The sequence below is a fragment of the Ursus americanus genome, chromosome 17 (assembly GCF_024610735.1).
Source record: "Ursus americanus isolate L20-20 chromosome 17, mUrsAme1.1.p, whole genome shotgun sequence".
Taxonomy (NCBI): domain Eukaryota; kingdom Metazoa; phylum Chordata; class Mammalia; order Carnivora; family Ursidae; genus Ursus; species Ursus americanus.
This window is the reverse complement of record NC_142143.1, coordinates 32,972,794-32,995,977: the sequence shown is the minus strand read 5'-3', so window position 1 is coordinate 32,995,977 and position 23,184 is coordinate 32,972,794. Positions and strand designations below refer to the sequence as shown.

At 32.0% G+C, this 23,184-nt stretch overlaps 1 protein-coding gene across 2 annotated transcripts in view; it reads left to right on the top strand.

Annotated features, from left to right (window-relative positions):
* The window catches only part of LRRIQ1 (leucine rich repeats and IQ motif containing 1), a 195,245-nt gene that overhangs the window by 23,706 nt on the left and 148,355 nt on the right, over positions 1-23,184 (top strand). For both annotated transcript variants that reach the window (XM_087868886.1, XM_045779594.2), the window contains 2 exons: positions 5,419-5,571; positions 7,565-7,715. In XM_087868886.1, coding sequence (XP_087725012.1) covers positions 5,419-5,571; positions 7,565-7,715 — 304 coding nt within the window. The remainder of the gene's footprint in view (positions 1-5,418; positions 5,572-7,564; positions 7,716-23,184) is intronic.

Genomic DNA, 23,184 nt, shown 5'->3' with positions numbered 1-23,184 from the left:
CTCTACTTTCCCTAAGATGTTCGTGCAGGCTTTCTGAATTGGTAACATTATCTACTAACTTTTATTTTGGGCAATTTTCCTTAAGCATATCTGTTTGAGCTAGGCACAAGTGACAGCTTCATGCTCACCGCGTACTAGTTTCTAAAGTAAACTGAAGTTAGTAAAACAGCAATGCTCTTCTCTTTCATTATTGGTCTCTGCTCTGTTCAATGAGGAGAGCACTGAGGAAGTTAAGATGTGTGAACCTGTTTCGTTGGTGGTTTTTTTCCTACCCACTCTTTTCCTTTTGTGAAACTCTTGTCAATATACATAAAATAAGGATTACTCCTTTTGCTTCTTAGAGCAAGTCCTCGCAAATTGTAATGTGTATACAGATCACCTGGGAATTTGTTAAAATGCTAATTTTGATTCATTAGGCCTGGTGACCAGTCTCAATGTTCTGCATGTTTTAAAAAGAGTTCAGCTATTTATTTGAGAGAGAGAGAGAGAGAGAGAGAGTGTGAATAGGGGGAGAGGGAGAAGCAGACTCCTCGCTGAGCACGAAGCCCCATGTGGGGCTTGATGCCAAGCTCGATGTGGGGCTCCATGTGAGACTTGATCCCAGGACCCTGAGATCATGACCTTAGCCAAAGGCAGACGCTTAACTGACTGATTCCACCCAGGCGCCCCAATGTTCTGCATTTTTGCAGTGTTCCTGGATGATGCTGTTGGTGCTGACCCATGGATTTTTTTTTTTTTTTAATGTTCCTACCATTGGTTTAATAAGTTTTCTGGCATTTGATGGGTTTTCTTTGGTGGGCTTTATTTTTTAGAGCAGTTTTAGGTTCACAGCAAAATTGTACAAAAGATACAAAGAATTCCTATATATCTCTTCCCATCCCCATTAACATCCTTCACCAGAGCACTGGAGTGGTATATTAGTTAAAATTGATAAACTGACATTGACACATCATGATTATCCAAAATCCATAGTTCACATTTGGGTTCACTCACTCCAAGAGTTGCACATTCTATGGCTTTGAATAAATGTATAATGACATATATCCACCATTACAGTATTATACAGAATAGTTTAACTAAAAATCCTCTGTGTTTCACCTATTCATCCTTCCGCCTCTCCTAATGCCTCTTTTTACCTTCTCTGTAGTTTAGCCTTTTCCAGAATTTCAAGTAGTTGGAATCACAGTATATGGTGTTTTTAGAATTACTTTTCATTTAATAATATGCATTTAAGTTTCCTCCATTTTTTAATGGCTTCATAACTCCCTTCTTTTAGTGCTAAATAATATTCTGTTGTTTGGATGTACCACTTTTTATCCATTCACCTAGTAAAGCATGTCTTGGTTGCTTTCAAGTTTTGACAATGATGAATAAAGCTACTATAAATATCCATATGCAGGTTTTTCTGTAGATCTAAATTTTCAGTACTTTTTGGTAAACACTAAAGTATGCACTTGCTGGATCATATGGTAATTGTATGTTTAAAGATGGCATTTTGTAACACTTCTGCATTTATAGGTACATTCATAAACATTTTTGAACTTTATACTGTATACTTGATGCTTCAAAGTACACTACTGCTACCGACCCATGACTCTCTTTGATTTTCTAATCTCTTAGCTTCACATCTTTATCCTTATTTTGATCACTCACTGCCATCTTTGGAAGGTCCTTCTAGAGAAGACCTTTAGAAGAGAAAAGTTCAGTCTTCTAGAATTTCACCCAGTGATAAATTCATTTTGCTTATATTAATCTCTCACTTTCAGGCTTCAGCACATAAAATCGGGTCTGCCTCTTGTCTATACTTCTTTACATATCGTCAGGCAATAGTGGTTTTCATTACTTGACTGTGGGGTGGATGAGTGGGAGAATGGACAAATGGATGAATAAATAAGTCCAATTGAATGTTAATCCCTTCTCCATACTACTGCTAGCTTCACAATTTAGAGTGTATTAATTAAAAAGGAAGTTAATGTAAAAATTATTTGAGTGTAATTTAATAAGGTACTAATAAACCCTGTATCAAGTAAGATCAGGGTCCTGATTTTATTTCTGTCATTTACTGGTTGTGTCACCTTGGCAAGGTGCTTGACCTTTTTGAGCCTCAGTTTTGTCTTTTATAAGCTGGGAAGAGCAATATCTATTGGAGAGAATTGTTGAATTTTTTAAAAAATATTTTATTTATTTATTTGAGAGCGAGAGAGGGAGGGAGAGAGCACAAGCAGGGGGAGCAGCAGAGGCAGACGGAGAAGCAGACTCTCTGCTGAGCAGGGAGCCTGATGTGGGGCTCGATCCCAGGACCCTGGGATCATGACCTGAGCTGAAGGCAGAAATTTAAACAACTGAGCCACCCAGGTGCTCCAGAATTGTTTTTTAAAATAACATATATGAAGAATATAGTCTAGGGCTCCTAGTGTATATAATAGTCATTGTCAAACATGGATCTCAAGCAAAGATTATTGACAACATTATATGTATATATATATAGTTTAAGTGTTCTAATTTATTTTTCTTTTATTTTTGATATCTTGCTACTAATGATAACTTACTTTAAATAATCATTAAAAAGGGTACTGAACTTAAGGATTTTTTGATATGGCTTTATAACATGGCACGAAGGATAACATTTTAGCTGTTGATTATCTTTTAGATCAGAATGTCTCACGTCCCTTATACAAGGCAAATAGTAATAAACTGGTGTTGTAATGGCACATGAGCTACTAGAAGTTAGATTCTGCTTCATTTAATCCAGTAATCATACCTCAGATTCAGTCTCCTTGCAGCTGATTTTTAAAATACTATTTCTTCAGATTGAGGAGATTTAAGATTTTATCACTGAACAGATGTTCCGCAAAAAGCAAAACCAAGGGTCACTGCTTTCACTATTTTTGTAATTATAGTCTACCATAAATGACTATCACTCCTTGTATTGAACTCAAGAATAATTGAAAGTGAAATCTCTAAAATTATATGGCTATTTAAGGTCATCTTATGTACCATGATCTGTCAAGGGTTTAGGCAAATATAGATGATTAAGTAGAAAAATGATTTGTTATCTTTTATTGAAATATAATGAATGAGTCATAAGTTCTATAGGTAGAACAGTTAATTTTCAAGTTACAAGAGCCTGAAAAGATTAGTTTTTGAAATATCTTTATATTACCCTTTATTAAAGAAATAAACTATGAATGCTATATTTTAGTTTTGCCACAGGGCACTTTATCGTTCATTTATTTCTGAAACATTTAGTGAACATCCACTATGCACCAGTTGCTCTTTTTCAGGCTGACCATGCAGTGATGAACACCTTTGAGTACTAATTCTGTGTTGACCTTAATAGTGAGAGCATAAAGCAGTTTTATTTATATGATTATTGTCATGCATGTATCAATAAATGATTAATATTAAAATTTATTTTGATCTCATATGTTTGGAAAAACCTAGGGTAGGATAGATAACCAATTACTGTACCATAAGGAAATTTTAAAAATCTTCCATAAAAGGAAGGAGGAAATGTTATGAAATGCCTCATATTCAAAAGTAGATATCATTAATAAGGACACTGCAGCAGTCACTCCTACACTGTAATTAAAGTAAACTAGAGAGATTACTACATCATAAAAACTAGAACCTAACCGTTTATACAGGTGGTTGTAAGCAGCATATGATTACATCAGGCAGGAAAATATAAATTAGAAGGTAGAGGAGAATTTATTTCTAAAAGCTGCAGTTGTGGAGGTTTTGGTTTTAAAGTGCTTAGTTCTAAATAGTGTGTTCACTTGTTAGTATACAGCTAGCTTCCTTCCAGAATTTATAGGTTCTCTTTGTGGACAAATTAAATGGGTAATACACAGCGGTTTTCTTGACACAAATGCATGAATATTTTTCTTTCTGAAAAACCATAAAATATGAATTTGTTTCAAAAGTTATTTTAGACTATGAATAACTGAGAAATTCCTGAAATAATTATGAAATGAGAAACTTATTCACCTGAAGTTTGAAAAATATTGTTTATTGCTTTTGCAACTCAAATCAAGGAGTGGACTTAATCCCTTCTTTATATCTCCACGAACATATGGTCTTCCCATTCACTTACATAAATATGTAAATTTAAAACTTTTAGTTTAATTTAATGCACAGGAAATGTTCCGAATGAAGAGTAGTTACTGTACTTAAGACTCTCATACTTTTTCTAGCTTTTTCTGAAGCAATAATGCTTTCAATTTCAATAGAACATTTTTAAAATTTCTGTTTCAGTATGATATATACTAGACTCTCCCTATAAAGCTAATACTATTAAAATTGTTTTTCAGTACATGGGAAACCTGGCCTTAGGATTTTTGATATGACAATATGAGAGTATTCTTAATATAAAATGATTTAACATATATAGTTATTTCAGTGCATGGACTTAATTATAGTGAAGAACAAACATACTATATTTATTTCTCTACCATTTTCTTTATGTGAGGGTTCTTGATTTTAATAAGTAGGGTGATTTTCAGTAATCTGAAAATATTCCTGCTGTCTGACATATTCTTGTGCATCTGTAAGTGTAGTCCTTAGTATATATACCATAAAGTTGAGTACATTCTTTGATACTGAATTTTCTTTAGTTAAAAAGACTAAAACCAAAATGATAGAAAAATTCTTTAAGAAAAAAGCTTTGTATTGACCACAGTATTATTTCAATAATAAGAAATCTCTTGAATGTATAGTCTTCAAAATGTTTGAAAATACAGAAAAAATACCATTCATGCTATGTTATATCACAGATTCTATATGCTTTGGGTATATTACATTCTTCAACAGTAAGGAATGATTCATACCAGTAAGGAATGATTCATACCAGCGGACTTATAATAGAAAGCTATTTTTATTACATGGTTTAATTATTATTGCGTGGTCCTATTTATTACAGGTTCTATAATTTTCTCAAACTTTGTTTTTGGAAGGTAGTTGAGCCATTTTAATTGAATCATGGCAGGTTGGACAAAAAATCTATCCCCTGACATACTGTGGTTCCTGTTACTATCCAGGTATCCCTAGGATACTGTCAAACACGGACCTTAAGCACTTATGTAGTACAATCTTGAAAATAGTGCCAAAATAATTCACACAGAAAGTGAATTTGGTGAAAAATCAGGGAGTGAGCTAATGGATGAGATTATATTATTACTTCTATGCATATTACTTTTGAACTTGAATTGGTCATGGATGATTGCATTATTTTGCCTCTCTATGTGAGGAACAAAGGAGGCCCAGATAGCTTAATTGAATTGTCAACAAATGGGATTTTCCAAATATATCATTAGTTTTTTTTGATGAATTTTTAAAAAGAATTTTGCAAGGCTGTTATAGTTTATATTCACTATTTTTAGATAATGTTATATACTCCAATTTTCGTGAATTCTCCAGGTTACAACAGTTACATTTCAAGATTTGCCAGGCTGTAGTCTCTCCACACTAGCAGAGTGTCCAAATCTTCAGTTTTTGTCTCTTCGACGCTGTGGATTAATCTCTTTGCACAGCCTGAGTAACTGCAAAAAGCTGAAGCACATTGATGCCCAGGTATGTCCTCTGTTCTCCTCATTATTGATACTATAATAAAATAGAAAATGGGTTTATGTTTATATTTCAGCAATGACAATTTTGAAGAAATAGTTACTATAATAACCTGTAACTTAGATTCTGAAGATGTCAAGGGTCAAACAAAATTTGTGAGAACCATTGAGGAAAAATGATTAGGAAGTATGGCCTGGAAATCACTTAACTCTATTTGCAGATATAATTATTGTTTTTGTTACTTTTTGCTGTATGACAAATAACATTACTTAGTAAATTAAAACAACCAGCATTTTATTTGCTCATTGTTCTGTGGGCCAGCCATGAATTGAGGCCAGGCTTGTCTGGATATTTCTTCTGCTTTGTATTTTGTTGCCTGGGTCTCTTATGTAATTTGAAGAGGGGCCGGGAATGTCCAAAATGCCTTTTCTTATTTGTCTGGTGCCTTTCCTTCTCTTTCTTTTTCTCTCGGTCTGTGTCTGTGTCTCTGTCTCTTCCATTTTGGGGCTTCTCTACAGAGTGGCCCAGTCCCAAGAGCAAGCATTCCAAAAAGACAAGCTCCAATATGCAAGTGTTTATCAAGCGTCTGCCGGCATCATGCTAGCTAGTGTTCTATTGGCCAAGCCTGAATTTGTGTGGGAGGGAACTGGGTGGTTGTGTGAATACTGGGTTGTGAGGTTTATTGGGGCCTATCAAAGTAACAGTCTCCATAATCTACCCTCTGGCTCCTAAGGAGTCACATCCTTCCCACATTCAAAATACAGTCATGTCCCAGAGACCCCCAAGTCTCATCGTCTTGTGGCAACAGACTTATACTTGAAGCACAAAATTTTCTCATCTAAATCAGATTCAAGTGGAGATGATCTGCTCAGATAGAGTTCTTTCAACTTGGAGATCTGTGAGATAAAATGAAAATTTATCTTCTCTCCTCCGTTCTCCCCACACACTCACATTCAGTGGCTTGATTAATTACAATAGCTATTCCCATTCAAAATGCAAGAAAATAAGAAGCTCATAGTGTCCGTATTCCATAGCTGAGCACATATCATCATTTCCTTAATAAGGGCTTGGTTCTGCTCAATGAAAATGGTTTTCTATGACTCTTGGTTCTGACCACTGGGGTTTTGACATTCTCAAGGTGTACTTCTTTTTCCGTGAGATGTGTTATTTGCAGCTGAGAATTTTCCTGAGCCTGTTTCTTTCCCATAGAAGATGTACTGGGAAGGGTAGGCTAGAAGCTTCTTTTCATTTGACTTATATTCTTTTCAGTTAACACAGTCCGTGTTTCCACCAACATGATTTTCTTTTAAAACTTTGTGGGTTTCTTATTCTTCTTATTAAGTTCCCTCCATTAGACAAAGACTATGCTTATAAATATTTTTGAGAAGATGTGTGGGACTACACACTTCAGATTTCTTAAAAGCCCATTTATATTTCTGAGGTCTTAAAAAATAAAATTGCTGTTACATTCTAGACACATGATCTCGACACTGCAACCATCTTATGCATTGCAGAGATGTGTATGTGTAGTAAAAGTAAAAATCTAGACATGAGATACATACCTAATTCACAAGATTGGTGTTCTTTGGAGAGAAAGGGAGCAAAAGGGACTGAAGAGGGGGAGGTAGGGAGATTTCAAATTTTCAGTGTTTGGTTTCTTTAACAGTTTTAAATTAACTATGACCTAGTGTTCATTTTCATTTAGATTGTTTGAAATATTTTGTTACATGATCCTCTGTATTTTCAAAGATTAATAAATATAAAATAAAAAAATAAAAATAAATAAAAAATAATAATAAAAATAAATAAATAAAAAAATTTATTAGGTTACTTAATATTTTCATCTAGATAGTATAACGTTCTGCATATTTGTCTTAAAAGCCAGAGGTTCGGTTATTTACTTGGCAATCATATCTCATCCTTCCTCTTTTTGTAAGCTTTAAATGTTCCATTAATAAGCCATTGACTTAAAACTAATTACATTTGTTCCTTGTTTTAGGAAAACCATATTGAGACTATCAGTTGTGAAAATTTGGAAAATCTCTGTGTTGTTCTTCTTAATAAAAATCAACTGACTTCTTTTCATGGTTTGGATGGCTGCACTAATATCCAAAATCTTGAACTCTCACATAATAAAATCACTCGAATTGGTAAGAACAAGGGAATTTGAATATATTGACATTTATTTCTCATGATTACATTTTGTTCCATTTATTCCTTTTCAAGAATAGGCCATCATTACTAATTTGCTTATTTTATTTATGCCATACATAATCTTTTATCCAATGCATGAAGGGAGTAAGATTATTTTTAATATATATACAGGAAATATGCTCCCACCACTGGCAAATGGCTAGTTATCAGTGGCTCCTTAAACTAGTATATTCACTTACCTATTCCCTTTTTCCTAACCAGTGCTGATCTGAGCTCTGCTGGAGAATATAATACCCTGGTTTGGTACCATCATATTTTTAAGGATCCTGTGCTTTCTGTATTTAGCAGCTGTCATAACTGTTTCCTAAAAATCCCTGTCATCACTCCTTTCCTTGCTTTCCACACTGCTGGTACTAGCCTTTCCTTTTTTAGATAAGGCAGCTACCACATGAAAGAAAGAATTCATCGGTTTGAATCTCCCTAATCTTTCCCGTCTCTCCATCTGTATATCTATATCCCTATTTACGTGTATCTGTTTCCACCCTCATACTTTATAATCCATATAATTCAGTAATGAAAATGTCTTTTCTTGTTTAAGTCCAATCCTTCTATTTTCTATAAATATAATTGTCAGTTTCCTCTGATACTTTATCATTTATTACCTGTCTTATGTCAAACACTTCCTTTTGTTGTTTACTTCTACCATTGCCTCATCTCTCTTATCCTTTGCTGTCAAGTTTTGTGAAAGTCTTCTGTTCATGCTTTCACTTTTTACTACCCAACATCCCTCTTCTTCCTACTGAAACTCAACTTCAACTTACTTCTATACTGTTAGCTGTGTCATAATTCTAAAATAAAAATCGTGTTATATTTTTTACTACCTGGCTTTAAATTCTCTGTTACATTTTATTTAAACTTGTGAGATTTTCAAGGGACTTGGTGTAGGGGCTTAAATAATGGCTAATGAATAAGCAAGGATTGTTAACAAGTCAAGAACTAGATAAAAATTTTACTCTGGTGCAATACTAATAGCTTAAATTTTTGGACTCCTAAAAGGTACTGTCCTTTCCACCTCATAATCCTAAAATCATTAGGAAATATGGTCTGGACTGAAATTTCAGGGAGTAGGATGGGAGTAGATGGGGTGGTGGAAGTAAGTTCACTTTTCCCATTTGATTTAATTTTATTTTTGATATGTAAAACAAATATATGTTTCAAAGTCAAACTACATTTAAAAAGGCATACTCAAAGAGATTGATCTTTCATCCCAGTCCTTTTCACTCTGTTCTCCGGTATACTTTTATATATAGATGTTTTTGTATATATGCATATATAACATCTATATATGTATTTAATAATATGTGTATCACTTACATGTATGCATGTATGTACATATAAATATACATATATGCACACGTATATCTAAGAAGTGTATGTATATATACTAATCCTAATTCTAGGATTAAAATATAAAATATTTTAAGTACTGTCCTTTATCTTGCTTTTTTTCATTTAACAACATGTTATGGAATTCAGAGCATTCTTTTTCCATAGTTTCATAATCTTTGTTTTTGTGGAAGGACCAGGTTTTATTCCACTGGTTCCTGGTTGATGGACTTTGCATGGTTTTCAGTCTTCCACATTTGCCATAATAACTAATCTGATGCTTAATATCATTTTATACTTTACCAATTATATCTTTAGATTAATTTTCTGCAATATATATTGACGGTACAAAGGACATTATATACACATTAATACCAGTTTCTTCCACTTTTCTTCTATTGTTTTGTTCCTTTCTATTTCTGAGTTAAATATTTACTTCTTTTTTTATTCTTTTTCACTTCTGTTAACCTAAATACTTAAGTCTATAAATTTTTCTGTGAGCACTGCTTGGTCTGTAACTTCTGTATTTTCATCAGTTCTACAATTTTATGCCTTTTAGCTAAGATTTAAAATTTCTATATGGTAAGACCATTTTGTGTTGTTGCTGTTATTCTTTTTAGTTTTATTGCATTGTAGCGAGAGAATTATCTTTGTGCCATATCTGCTTTTTGGAACTTATTGTGATTTTCTAATATGTGATCAATTTTTAGGAATGTTTCATGTGCATGTGAAAAGAGGTAATTGTGTTTTTAATTGGAATATAGAGTTTATATTTGTATCTCTATGTTCTACCTTGGTGATCATTTGATTTAGATCTTCAATATCTACTGGACCTACCAGAGACTGAGTTGAGCTAGTATAAATGTTTATTATTAGTCAGCCTATTTCTTTTTGTATATCCTTTGGTGTCCATTTTTTGAGTGTTCCTCCATGCTATTTTGTAGATATTCTTAACTGTGTTATCCTTATTGTGAATTTTAGCTTTGAAATTTGTTTCCTTGTCTCTTTAATGTTTTGAGACTAAATTCTACCTTGCCTGACAACATTTTCTTTTTGCTTGTATTGGCCTACTTGGCCATTAAAAAAACCCCACAAAACTTTGGAAACACTTTGTTTGAGGTGTGTACTTATACAGAGCATAGATTTGGGTTTTATTTTTTGATCCAGTTTTAAATGTTTTTGTTTCATATAGAGCATGGCCATTTGCATTTGTAATTCAACTTATATCCTTGGTGTTAGTACTGTCATTCCACTTGGGATGATGCTCCCTTTCTGGAAGGAGGCCTTGTTGATAATACATGGGAGCATCTCCATTTCTTACTTATCTGTCCAGTTTCCATAGGATTCCCTCTATACCAGTGAGGATTTAGCCTGGATTGTGTTTGTTGTGGATACTTACTATCCCACTTAGAAAAAATTCAGCTTGTAATTTCTTCATTTCCCATTTACACTGGAAAGATAGATTGGGGTATTTTTATTTATTTGTTGTTCATTATGAATTTCTAGAGAGAGTTTGGGGAAAGTTAGATCAAAACAGTCACTGTCATCTCTGATTTTTTTTAATATGGGAAAAATATAGTTGTTTTCACAAAGCAAGCTGTTACAGACATTTCAAGGCACACTTTGAAAATAAAATGTATACTATTTTTTAATATGTGTATTTGCCTGTGTGTCTGTGCTGCTTGCTTTGGGACTACTCATATTTTCTCCTGTATGGAAATAGGGATACTTTTGATACAATTTTTTATTATAAAATTTTATTTTAAAAGACAGATAGAAATACTTCTGTTGTTGTTGGAATGAAGGCAAGTTCATTGATAATGTATGTTGCTATATTGGCACACACTGAAGCAAGCTTAAAAAAAAGAAAAAGGCTGTTTGTGAGAAGAAATGCTTTAACTCCCATTCACTTCATTTTCATTGCCAGCAGGGCTGTATGGGATTTCTTGTAACCAGTGAATTTCCTGGGATAGGATATCTGCAAGATTTATGTGGAAACTGCCATACTATTAATTGATGTACTTGAGGTATCTTATGTAGTACAGAGCAAACAAGGTAAAAGACATCTTTGCTGTCTGTGGGGTACAATGAAAACACTGTATTTATTGAGTGTGAGAAGAGTATACATGAAAAAGTAGATTTTCTGAAGACCGTTTGGAGTCTGTTTTTCATCTTCAGGAACTGCTTGCAGAGATTCTGGTTGAGCTAAGGGAAAAGCGTAGATTTTGTCTTTCAATGATGTATTGATGCTAAGAACTCTTATGAAGGGGCACAAAGATAGATTTGTGTTTATAAGTTAATAGGTTACTATTCCATGCTATAATATTTCTTAAGGAGGTGAAATAAAATTGGAAGCAATGCCATGTATTCTACATTTGTAGTTTCAAGTTTAATTTGTTCCTAATTCTTACTAAGCTGTAGTTATTGCAGTAGTTAATATGTAAGATTACCTTTAATTACTCTTTTTATTAGAAAACATTAATGTGCATTTTTATTTGAATTTCATTGTATTTTAAGTGAATGAGAATAGGAATTGTGTCAATCTGTTTAAGGAAATTCATTTGAAATTATTTATGCTAAATGTTTTCCATTCTAATGAAACTGTTTAATTACAGAAATAGAAGCACTGTGTAAAGTATACTTTTTAAAAGTAATAACTTAAAATGTAATTCTATAGATTGAAAGTTATATAAAGTTAATAATATATTTTTTAATTAAATAAAAATTAAGTATGTTTAATTTAAAGTTTAAATATATTGTATGCTGTGGCTAATTTAAAGACTACTGTGTAACATTTTAATATTTTCTATAATTGGTTCTATTAGTGTAGCATGTTTTTGATTATAGAATATTTTGATTTGATCTGGATTTATTCTTGCATATTGTGAATGTCAAAATAATTGCTTAATTTTAAATTTTTAAGCTCACTTTAGTTGATGATTTTAAATATGGATATATTTTAATCAGACAACAGATTTTATCATACTTTTTATTAATCTAAAATGTTTTATGTTTTTCTTCCTCTGGAAGTTTTTTTTCCCCCTGTACTATCTTTTATAACTCAATTTGGATGATTTGCATTTTAAATTTTAAGGATATGATATCATTATATTTCATGCTTTCTTTTGCCTGAAATATCCCATAAGTAAGTTTCAGGTAAAATTGGTAAAACATTTTGATTTCCAGAAATAATATGGAAAATCATTCCTTGAATAGATGTTGAATATCTGTGAAAAGTTTTTCATATTTTGAATAGTATTTTTGACTTAGTTTTTTAACGAATAGCCAAAGCAAATGAGAAATAGGTGATTTATAATTTATAGTCCAGTTTTCTTTGTTTCTTCCATTTTTATGTTGGGGCTTATTGACTTTCTAAGAGAAACATTCTGAAAGTAAATTAATTTGAAAAAATTCATACCGTATGACGAAATTGTTTTCTAAATTTTATTTACAGAAAGAATACAACTTAATATGATAAGTAATAGATAACTTTTTTAACCACCATATATTTATGTGCTTTATATATTTACCTCATTTGCTTTTCATATAAACGCTATGAGTTAGTTACTATTAAATGTTCCTCCCCCCACCCAGGTAATAGTTGAGGCACAGAGAGGTTAAGTAAATTATCAAAGATCATACAGTTAGTAAGTGATAGAGCCAGGATTTGAAACTCAGCAGTCTATCCCTAGTATCTAATTTTTTAATTGTCTCATTCTACTGCCTCTCCAATAAATACGCATTTAACACTTAAGATTATTACTATTTTATTAGAATATATTAAAACTCTTTATACTGAAAAGGTAGTGATTTTAAGGTTTATTGATTAATAAATTTGTTAATGAGAAAATTTATTGAGCACCTACTATGTGTAAGCACTTTTCTGGGCACTAGAACACAGTACTAGAATATTGCTGAGAATGCAGCAATAAGCAAAACAAATGAGTATCCTGACTTTCACCAAGATTATCTAGTGATATTTATATAGAGAAAAGAGAATGAGAATAAATTGCTATATTTCATTTGTTGAATATTGAGTAAAAAGGAAAATAAGTATGAAGTTAATGTGTAAGAGCAAATAATTATTTTTGTTTTCTCATTCACGAAGCTTCTATCTCTGCTATGTGAAGAAAACTTTTATCTGGAAAAACATGTTTCTTTAATGCCAACAATTAATTTGTTAATTTATAAATTTCAGGTGATACGTTCCTAGAAAATATTGTAAATAGATAGAAGTATTAGGATCCTTTTTTCCCCTGATGCTTTATTTTCAGATAATACTGCTTGCTGGAAAAGTGATACTAATATTATAAGTATGAAAGATATTGACATAATGCAACATTTTCACATAAGCTTGATTACTGTCTTGTCTCATAGGGGAAATGTGCCTGGCTTAATTCGTACTACCCAATGTTGTCTTTGGAACATTAGAAAAATTAATGAAGTAAAATAAAGCTCTGGATATTTTGCTTGTAGAAATGCTTTTCACTATTGTGTATTTAGTAAATTTCTTGTATTCCACTAGATGGTGCTAGCTTACTCTTTAGTTTTGAAATGCAACAATGCCCAGTACAAAGCTGAAAAGGATTTTACAGATCTGCCAATTTAGGCTTCTTAAGTTTACAGATGAAAAAACAGACCTACATAATTTTCATCAAACTCCTACCAGAGGGGGGCTAGAATCCAAGTTTTCTGATTCCTGTTTCAGTATTCCTGTTTCCATATAACATATATGATCCTGAAGGACTTTTGCATTGAAATTAAAAATCTTACTTGCAACTCAGCATATTTGTAGGTAACTGTCAAACATAGTAATCATTGAGCAGCTAAAGGAGGTAGACCTTTACCAAACGCTTATTTACTGAAAACCTCTAGCCTAATTTAACATCTTTAGTTTTGCTGTTCCTTACCGGAGAGGTTTTTCCCCCCACTGTGGCCAGAATGTTTTATTAGACCATTGGCTCATTTCTGTGGGAGGAATTCTTTGAAATAGATATTTGTAGCAAGTATAGCCAAATGCTAATTTTGCCATGGGCAAGGGCCCTTTGAGGGATAAACACACTTGGCTTCAGTTCTATTTTGTGGGACTTAGGAAACTTTTAAAGAGTTAATAAAGAATATATTGTAGCAGTGGACTCAAGAATATTTAAGTGATACTTTATATTTGTTATATTTACATAATTTGCAAGAAGCTCTTGAATATTTTTGTGGCGACTGTTTTGTTTTGTTTGGGATGGGGAGTGGACAAAATAGAAATGTTGACTGAGAGAGAATCATTTTCTTTGAGATGTTGAGAAAGTAATGGTATTCTAATGTAAGGCTTGCTCTAAGTCTCTTTTGCTCAGTTATTATCCTTCATTTGATAGCAAAGAACTTGTAAGATTAAAAGAAGGGTGGCAACTTATTCTAACTTCCTTCCCATCTAGAGTCCCCCTTTTTAGCCAAATGCATTGACTGGATCAAATTACTGTTTAATCAATTGTGTATAGACTTTTTTAAAAGTGTGTATTAATATCCTATTTCTTCAAAGTTTAGCTCAAACATTTGTCTTTGAAGTCTTATTTGGTCAGAACAGTTAGAGTTTGTAAGCTACTTGTCATTGAGGATAATTGTTAGGAAACAATAATAGCTATTAATATGTGAAAGCGTTGTACAAGCTACTTTAAAACATTGTTTTTAATCCTCTCAATAATGCAAGATCACCCTCACTCCACAAATAAAGGAACAAAGACACAGAGAAGTTAGGTAACTTGTTTATATTCATACAACCAAAATTTAGAATAGACCTGAATCAATTCATGGACTGTCTGTGTCAAAGCCTGTTTGTTTTTTATTATGCCATACTGCCTATAATCAACATGTACTACTGACCATGTTGTTAGCATAGTCATAGAGAAGAAGCTATATACATGACTTTCATGATGATTGTGGGTTGTAGATCTTTATTCTTAGAGCCTATTTTTTTTTTGCTTTAAATATTTTTGAGGCCATGCTATTTGTTTTATATAAATTTATAATTGCTGTATATTTCTTCTGAATTGACTTATTTTATTACTTTTAAATGTCCCTTTTCATCTGTAGTAAAGCTTCTGCCTTAGTCTTCTGTGTCCGATATTACCCAAACTGGCTTTCTTTTGGACTCAGGATCCTTTTATGCTCATAAAAATTATTGAGTACCTGCCTCAAACAGCTTTCATTTATGCACGTTATATCTATCAGTATTTACTGTATAGAAAAAAATGAGAAAAAGTTTATTAATTCAGAGCTTAAGATAATAAAGCTTTTCCATTAGTAATAGTTTTAAAAATAATAAATGTAGTTTTTACCAAAAAGATATGGTGAGAAGAGGGTTATTGTTACACATATTTGCAAATCTCTTTAATGTCTAGCTTAACGCAAGACAGCTGGATTTCCGTATTTCCTTCTGCATTCAATTTGCTACAATATCACACCTCATGTAGCCTCTGGAAAACTCCACTATAAACTCTTGAGCAAATGAGAGTGAAAAAGGCAAATAACATCTTAGAATTATTATGGAATAGTTTTGACTCAATACAACCTTTAAAAGTGTCTGTAGGAGGTTGGTCGCTGGACCACACTTTGAGAATCACTAGTTTGGTGTGTACATATCTTTTTCTATTCTTTTACTTACAATATTTCTACATGTTCTATTTTTGGTATGTCTCCTTTATGTAATGTGAAAATGTGTTGCTTTTGTTATCGTTTTATCTAGGCTGCCTGACAAATTTTAGCTTTGTTTCCAGCCTTTGGTCTCTAATAACTAATTAAGTTTAATTAACAATTAAGTGCAATTATTAATATATTTGAGTTTAAATCTACTATGTTAATATTTGACTCTATTTGTTTTGCCTGTTCTGGTGTTTCTCTTTTCTTGCCTCTTTTTGGTTTAGTTGAGGTTTTAAATTATTTCATTTTTTTCTTTCTATTACCAGTTACATATTATTTGACTATTCTTTTTGTTTACTATAGATACAGCATGCCTTCTTTACCAAATCTAAGTAGATTTGGTACATTTTCAAAGCAGTTCTAGGGTCTTAGGAAATTTAAACTTTATTTACTTGCTCCCAAATTAATGTGCTGTTATTGCCATGCATTTTAGTGTGTGTGTGTGTGTGTGTGTGTGTGTGTGTTTGCAAGTATTTCTCCTTTTTTGAGATAAAATTGATATATAACATTATATTTCTTTCAGGGTACAACATAATTTGAGTTTTGTGTATATACAGTACGAATGATCACCACAGTACATCTAGTTATCATCTGTCATTATACAGTTGACCCCCATTACCCAATTTGCCCTTCCACACCCGTTCTCTATGATAACCACCCATCTGCTCTCTGCATATATGAGTTGTGTTTTGGTTTGTTTGCTTAGTTTCTTAGATTCTGCATATGAGAGAGATCTTTGGCTTTTGTCTTTTTCTGACTTATTCCACTTACCATAATGCCCTTGAGATCTATCCATAGTCACAAATGGCAAGGTTTCATTCTTTTTTATGACTGAATAATATTCCATTGTACATCTAAATATCACAATTTTTTAATCCATTTACGCATTAATGGGCACTTAGTTTGTGTCCATATCTTTGCTATTGCAAATAATGCTGTAATGAATGAACATGAGGGTGCATATATCTTTTCATGTCAGTGGGGTTTTTTTCTTTGAATAAATATCCTGAAGTGGAAATAGTGGGTCATAAGGTAGTTCTATTTTTAATTTTTTGAAGAACCTCCATGTATTTTCCATAGTGGCTGCGCCAATTTACATTCCCACCAACAGTGTGAGAGGGTTCCCTTCTCTCCACAACCCTTCCAACACTTATTTCTTGTCTTTTTGATAATAGCTATTTTAACAGATATGAAATGATATTCCATTGTGATTTTGATTTGCATTTCCCTGATGACTACTGATGTTGAACATGCCTGTTGGCCATCTGTATGTCTTCTTTGGAAAAATGTCTGTTCAGATCTTCTGCCCATTTTTTAATCAGATTTGATTTTTGCTATTGAGTTGGAGTTCTTTATAATAATTTTGGATATTAGACCCTTATCAGACATGTGATTTGCAAATATTTTATCCCATTCAGCAGGTTGCCTTTTCATTTTGTTCATAGTTCCCTTTGCTGTGCAGAAGCTTTTAGTTTGATATGTTCCACTTGTTTATTTTGCTTTTGTTGCTTTTTCTTCTGGTGTTAGATTAAAAAAAAAATCATCCAAGACCTATGTCAAGGAGTTTATCACCTATGTTTTCTTCTATGAGTTTGATGATTTCAGGTCTTATGTTCAAGTCTTCAATCCATTTTGAGTTAATTTTTGTGTATGTTGTAAGACAGTGGTCAAGCTTCATTTTTTGCATGTAACTGTGTAGTTTCCCAACACCAATTATTGAAGAGACTGTTTTTTCCACATTTTATATTCTTGGCCCCTTTGTTGTAAACTAATAGACTATAAACTAACTGGTTTATTTCTGGGGTCTTTATTCTGTTCCCCTGATCTATGTGTCTGTTTTTATGCCACCACCATATTATTTTGATTACTATAGCTTTGGTGTATAGTTTGAAATCAGGGAGTGTGATACCTCCAATTTTGTTTTTTCTTGAAATCGCATTGAGTATTCAGGGTCTTTCGTGGTTCCATATAAACGTTACAATTATTTATCCTATTTTTGTGAAAAATGCCTTTGGAATTTTGATAGGGATTGCATTGGATCTGTGGATTGCTCTGGATATGGGGATTCTAATGATATTAATTTTTAAATCCATGAGTACAGAATGTCTTTCCATTTATTTTTCTTCATCAATTCTTTTCTTTTTTTTTTTTTAAGATTTTATTTATTTATTCGACAGAGATAGAGACAGCCAGCGAGAGAGGGAACACAAGCAGGGGGAGTGGGAGAGGAAGAAGCAGGCTCATAGCGGAAGAGCCCGATGCGGGGCTGGATCCCATAACGCCGGGATCACGCCCTGAGCCGAAGGCAGACGCTTAACCGCTGTGCCACCCAGGCGCCCCTCATCAATTCTTTTCATTAGTGTTTTTCAGTTTTCAATATACAGATCTTTCACCTTCTTGATTAAATTTATTCTTAGGTAGTTTATTTTTTAATGCAATTATAAATGGGATTATTTTCTTAATTTCTTGCATAATTGCTCTGTCTTTTCAGATTGTTTTCTGCCATTTAAAAAAACCACTACTGTAATAATATTGTTTTGTAATTTACCCTATTCACTTCATGATAAATTGTTAACATTTTTACATGTTGTAATTTTTTAAAAATTGTAGTTGAATTGATCAAGTAAGAGATATTTGAGCAGAGATTCTGTCTATATTATTTTTCCATTTCCATGTGGACATAATACAGGGCTGAAACTAGTAGAATGAGTCTCTGATGAATTTTATATTACAAGTAAAGCCAGTTTTGAAAAAATAGATTTTGATATTTTTAGTAGAAATGTGGCGACTATAAATGATTTATATGTGTTTATATGTAGGATACTCTATGCTTATTTCAAAAAATTACATAAGATTTTGTCATATACCAGTATTAAGAAAATAAAACTGTAATAACGTAGCTCACAGCTAAATAGAAATCTAAAAATCTCTGAGGAATAACAAATATAAAATGGTAAACAAAATGTCCTTTTATATATAGAAGGCATTTATATGAAAGAACAAAGTAATCAAAATAAGAAATCACTTGAAATGAATGTGGTAACTCTTCACCCAATCATGCTTCCTTTTCCTATATAAATAAGTATACTTAGGGTAAAGTTTAATTTAAAAAAGTTTGGGTAATTAATTAAGTAAAGTTTAACTAAACAGTAGAAAAAGTTAAATAATACCTGTCACTATTGCAGTATATATATAAAGAGATAAGCTCTAGGCATGTAATTTTTATTAATATTAAAGAAACAGCTAACGTTTTAGTGCTGCTTTTGAGATGATGACTTTAACTACTACTGAAGTCGAACACCAGTTTGAATTTTTAAAAAGTACCATGATTTATAAAGTAAGCAATTTTTGAAATATATTAACGTATATAAAATAATCTTACGATGAACAACAACAACAAAAATCATCCCTATGTGAATTACTGGTTGGGAACATTCCTTTTCAGTCAATTTTTCTACAAACAGTTTACTAAGATGAGACATATTTAAAAACTCAAAAGCATTGTTTAACAATAGAGCAAGAGTGTATATGAAACTGTTTTGACTTCAAAATTTTAGACTGGCTTCCTCATGCTAAAGATGATAAAATTATCTCATTTACACTTCCATCTCCACCTTCCAATTTTGCCAGTTATAGTATTTTCTTTGTTGTTTAGTACATTAGTAAAAATGTGCTTTTGATTCATGTATTTTAGACAATATTAACTCCTCTTTAAGAATATAAAATAAATTAGAATATTTATACTTTTTCCAATCTTCTTTTCCCCTTACAATTTTTATTATTCTCTTCAGGTTTTAGGACTCTATGTATATATCCTTTAGTGGCATTAGATCTGTATGACAATGGGTTAGTACCAGTTCTTTTTACAACTGTTCCTTTCATCTCCTGCTTGTCTGGATTTCCTAGTTCATTGCCTCTTTTTAAATCTTATTTTTCAAAGAAAGATGGATCCTATAATCCCTGAATTCTTTCATGTTTGAGAATATCTGTCAGTTGCCTTCATTCTTGAATGAGAAGAAAGGTGTGCATTCTATTTTTAGGTAACATTTTCACTTGGTACTTTGTGGCACTGCTTCACTGCATACATGATACTGTGTTTTGCTATTGCAAGTTAGAGGTTAACTTGATTTTCTATCCTCATGACTGATATCTGTGAAGATATCTGAATAACACTCCTTGTCCTTAATCGGTAATTTAACCAAGAAACATCTTATAGTCAATAAATCCACATAAATTTGTTTTGGAATGTAATGTCCCTTTCAAACTACACATTAAGTTATTCCTTGTTTCTTGGAAATTTTGGTTTTTATATATTTTGGAAAACTTTTTTTATCTTGGTTTTTATATATTTGAAAACTTTTTTGTCTTGGTTCTATTTTTCAATTTTTCAATCATAGATGAACCATATTTTGGTTGTTTGTCCTTCATGTCTATTATTATTTAATTAATTTAATCTATGTCTTTTTAGTTTTGGCTTTCTTCATATTTTATTCTCAGTGTGATGATCTCTTTTTTGTGGGCAATTCAAACTTTAGCTCTCTGTTCTGTACAATGTTGTTTTAAAATTATTTATTAGTTCTGTCATGGTGTTACTTTGGTCCATTTGTTTACCTGCATCTGTTGTTTTAATATCTTTGAATTCTTGTTGCATTAAATTTCTTTAAATATCCTTCTATAGCCCAAAGCATTTTCAATATATTTTCTTCTTTCTCATATTTTCTTCCAAATAGAATCCTTACTGTATTAGTTATATGTTGTTGTGAAGCAAAGTACTCTAAAACAGCAATTTAAAACCACAAACACTTCCTTTTTCATATTTTCTGTGGATCAGGAATCTGGGAGTGGCTTAACTGGGTGGTTATGGCTCAGGATCTCTCAAGACATGACAAATCATGATAGCAGTCAGGCTGTCAACCAGGACTACTCTCATCTCAAGGCTCAATGAGGCTAAAAGATCTACTTCCAAGCTCATTCACTTGTTTGTTGGCAGACTCAGTTCCACACCTTTAAATGATTTCCTTTTTTTTTGTCATTAAGCTAATTTTTAGGATATATATATATATATACATCTATCCTAAATATATATATATGTACATATGTGTATATACATTTATATATACACATATATACACACATATGTGTGTGTGTGTGTGTATATATATATATATATATATATATATATATATATATATATATATGTTTTAATGCACATCCTCCCTCACTGTTATATATAGGCAGATGTTTAGAGATCTTACCCAGTCTCCATTTATTATTTCACTGAATTTCCTTTAAAACTTTCATCTTAAAATCTAAGAGGTATGCCCTCTTATCTCTGTACAGAGTTCCCCTACTTTGGCTATATAACAAATCCTTTTGATGAATAACAGTATCAGGGTTTCCCAAGTTTTTCTTCAGGTCAGCAATCATTGATAGTGGTGGTAGTCAAGATTAAATAACACTTCTATTCAATACTTGCTGTGATTTTTTTTCCCAAATAGATTGTTTTTAAATACATATTATGCAAGAAGTGCATTCTCATTCAAATTTTTTAAAAAACAGAATTACATCATGTAAGCAATAAAACATTGTTTACCCCTTGTCTTTCTTATTTTGTAAGAGTAATCACTGTTCACAGTTGTTTATGGATCAATCAAGATCTTATTCTATGCAATACAATTATAGATGTGTAGATTTAGATTCAGACTTATTCAATAGCTAAAAGCCTATGTATGCAAATTAGGTTTTACACACAGTAATAGATGATGGACATCCCTCTATGGCACACGACTTCATATTGAAGATTATGTGTATTCATTTTATAGATACTCCATACTTTATTTAACTATTCCCTTACTGATAGACATTTAACTTATATACATTTCTTTGTTTTAAACAATACAGAAAGGAGTCTCTCTACGTTTTACTTTATAGTTGTGTGTGTATTACCATGTAATGGATTCCTCTAAGTAGAAATGCTCTGTCAAGTATTCCTCAATATCTGAGGCTTGAAATCATGGTAATTCCACCAAATTGAAATCTCAAACATTGTTGAGTAGACTAATTATACCTTCTCTGTATATTGGCTGAAAATCATGGTGTCTTAATATTTGAAATTAGCTGATAGGCTTTATTTAATTCTTCCTGGCCTAACATGTCACATACTGATACTAGTTTTTACATAAGCAGACAGCCCTACTGTGGAAGTATGTGTGGCATGTTTGAGGAACAGCAATGAGGTTAACATGCTAGAATGAACGAAGACAAGGGGACAGTAGTAGAGGATCAGTTCAAAGATAGGGTTTTGTGGGCCATTTTAAGGACTTTTGAAGATGTTCTCTCCATAATCATATATTTAAAACATAGTCTACACTCCTTGTCCCTACTTCTGCATCGTGGCTTCCATCCTGATTACTCTATTATTGCCTCTAATAAACGTCTTCAGCTACTTCATGACTGCCAAGACAGTGGCCTCTTCATACTCCTTGCCACACTGTTGGCCATATGTAATTTAGTGTAAATAAAAATACCCATGATAATTGTAAAATGTATATTACTTTATTTTTATTTTTACTAACCAGCTGTCATCACGGAATTCTGTTTGCCTTTTCCTTTTGTTCTCTCCCAATTGTTCTGCTGCTTTATCTCCTATTTCCTTTCAGCTTCTTATGCCAAATCCTTTAGCTTTCCTCAGTGTGTGACCTGATGTTTCATTCTTGGTTCTCTTCTTGGGTGACCTTTGAGAAGTTTCACAAATGCATTCCCAACTTTAAATGAGTTAATAGAAGATTCTATTTCTGAATAGCTCTGAAAAACTTAAGAGTAATGTGCACAGCTTTTAAAAATATTAAGCTTGTGGAAGTAGATTGCTTAAGATGTTTAAATATTTGATAAAGGACATTTTATTTTATGAAACTACAGATTTTTATTAGTATTTCCTTCCTCCTTGAATGCCTTTAAACTGCTTCAGTGGGTTAATTGATGTTCATTAGATATGATCATAAAGCATACTAAATTCCAAAGTATTTTCTATTTCAACAGACTTTAAATTACATTTTAGCTAATATATATTTATTATTATATGTAATATACTATTTCTAATACCTTGGAATTCATAATATATAGTATATAATATTTATAAGATAATTGACTCTGTTGTTTAAACTTAGTCAACTATCTTATAGGACAGAACAATTCACTCCTTGAATAGTATCAGATGACAATTTTTTCTAAGTTATACATGCTATTTTACATTACAGAAAAATACCAGTACATTAATCCTAGATAAGAACTTAAAAAATGTAAAAATACTGCCTAAATTTAAATTTAAGTCTCTCTCTTCTATGGGTCTTTCTATGCATTTTCCTGCTTTTCTTAGATAATGTATAATTTATC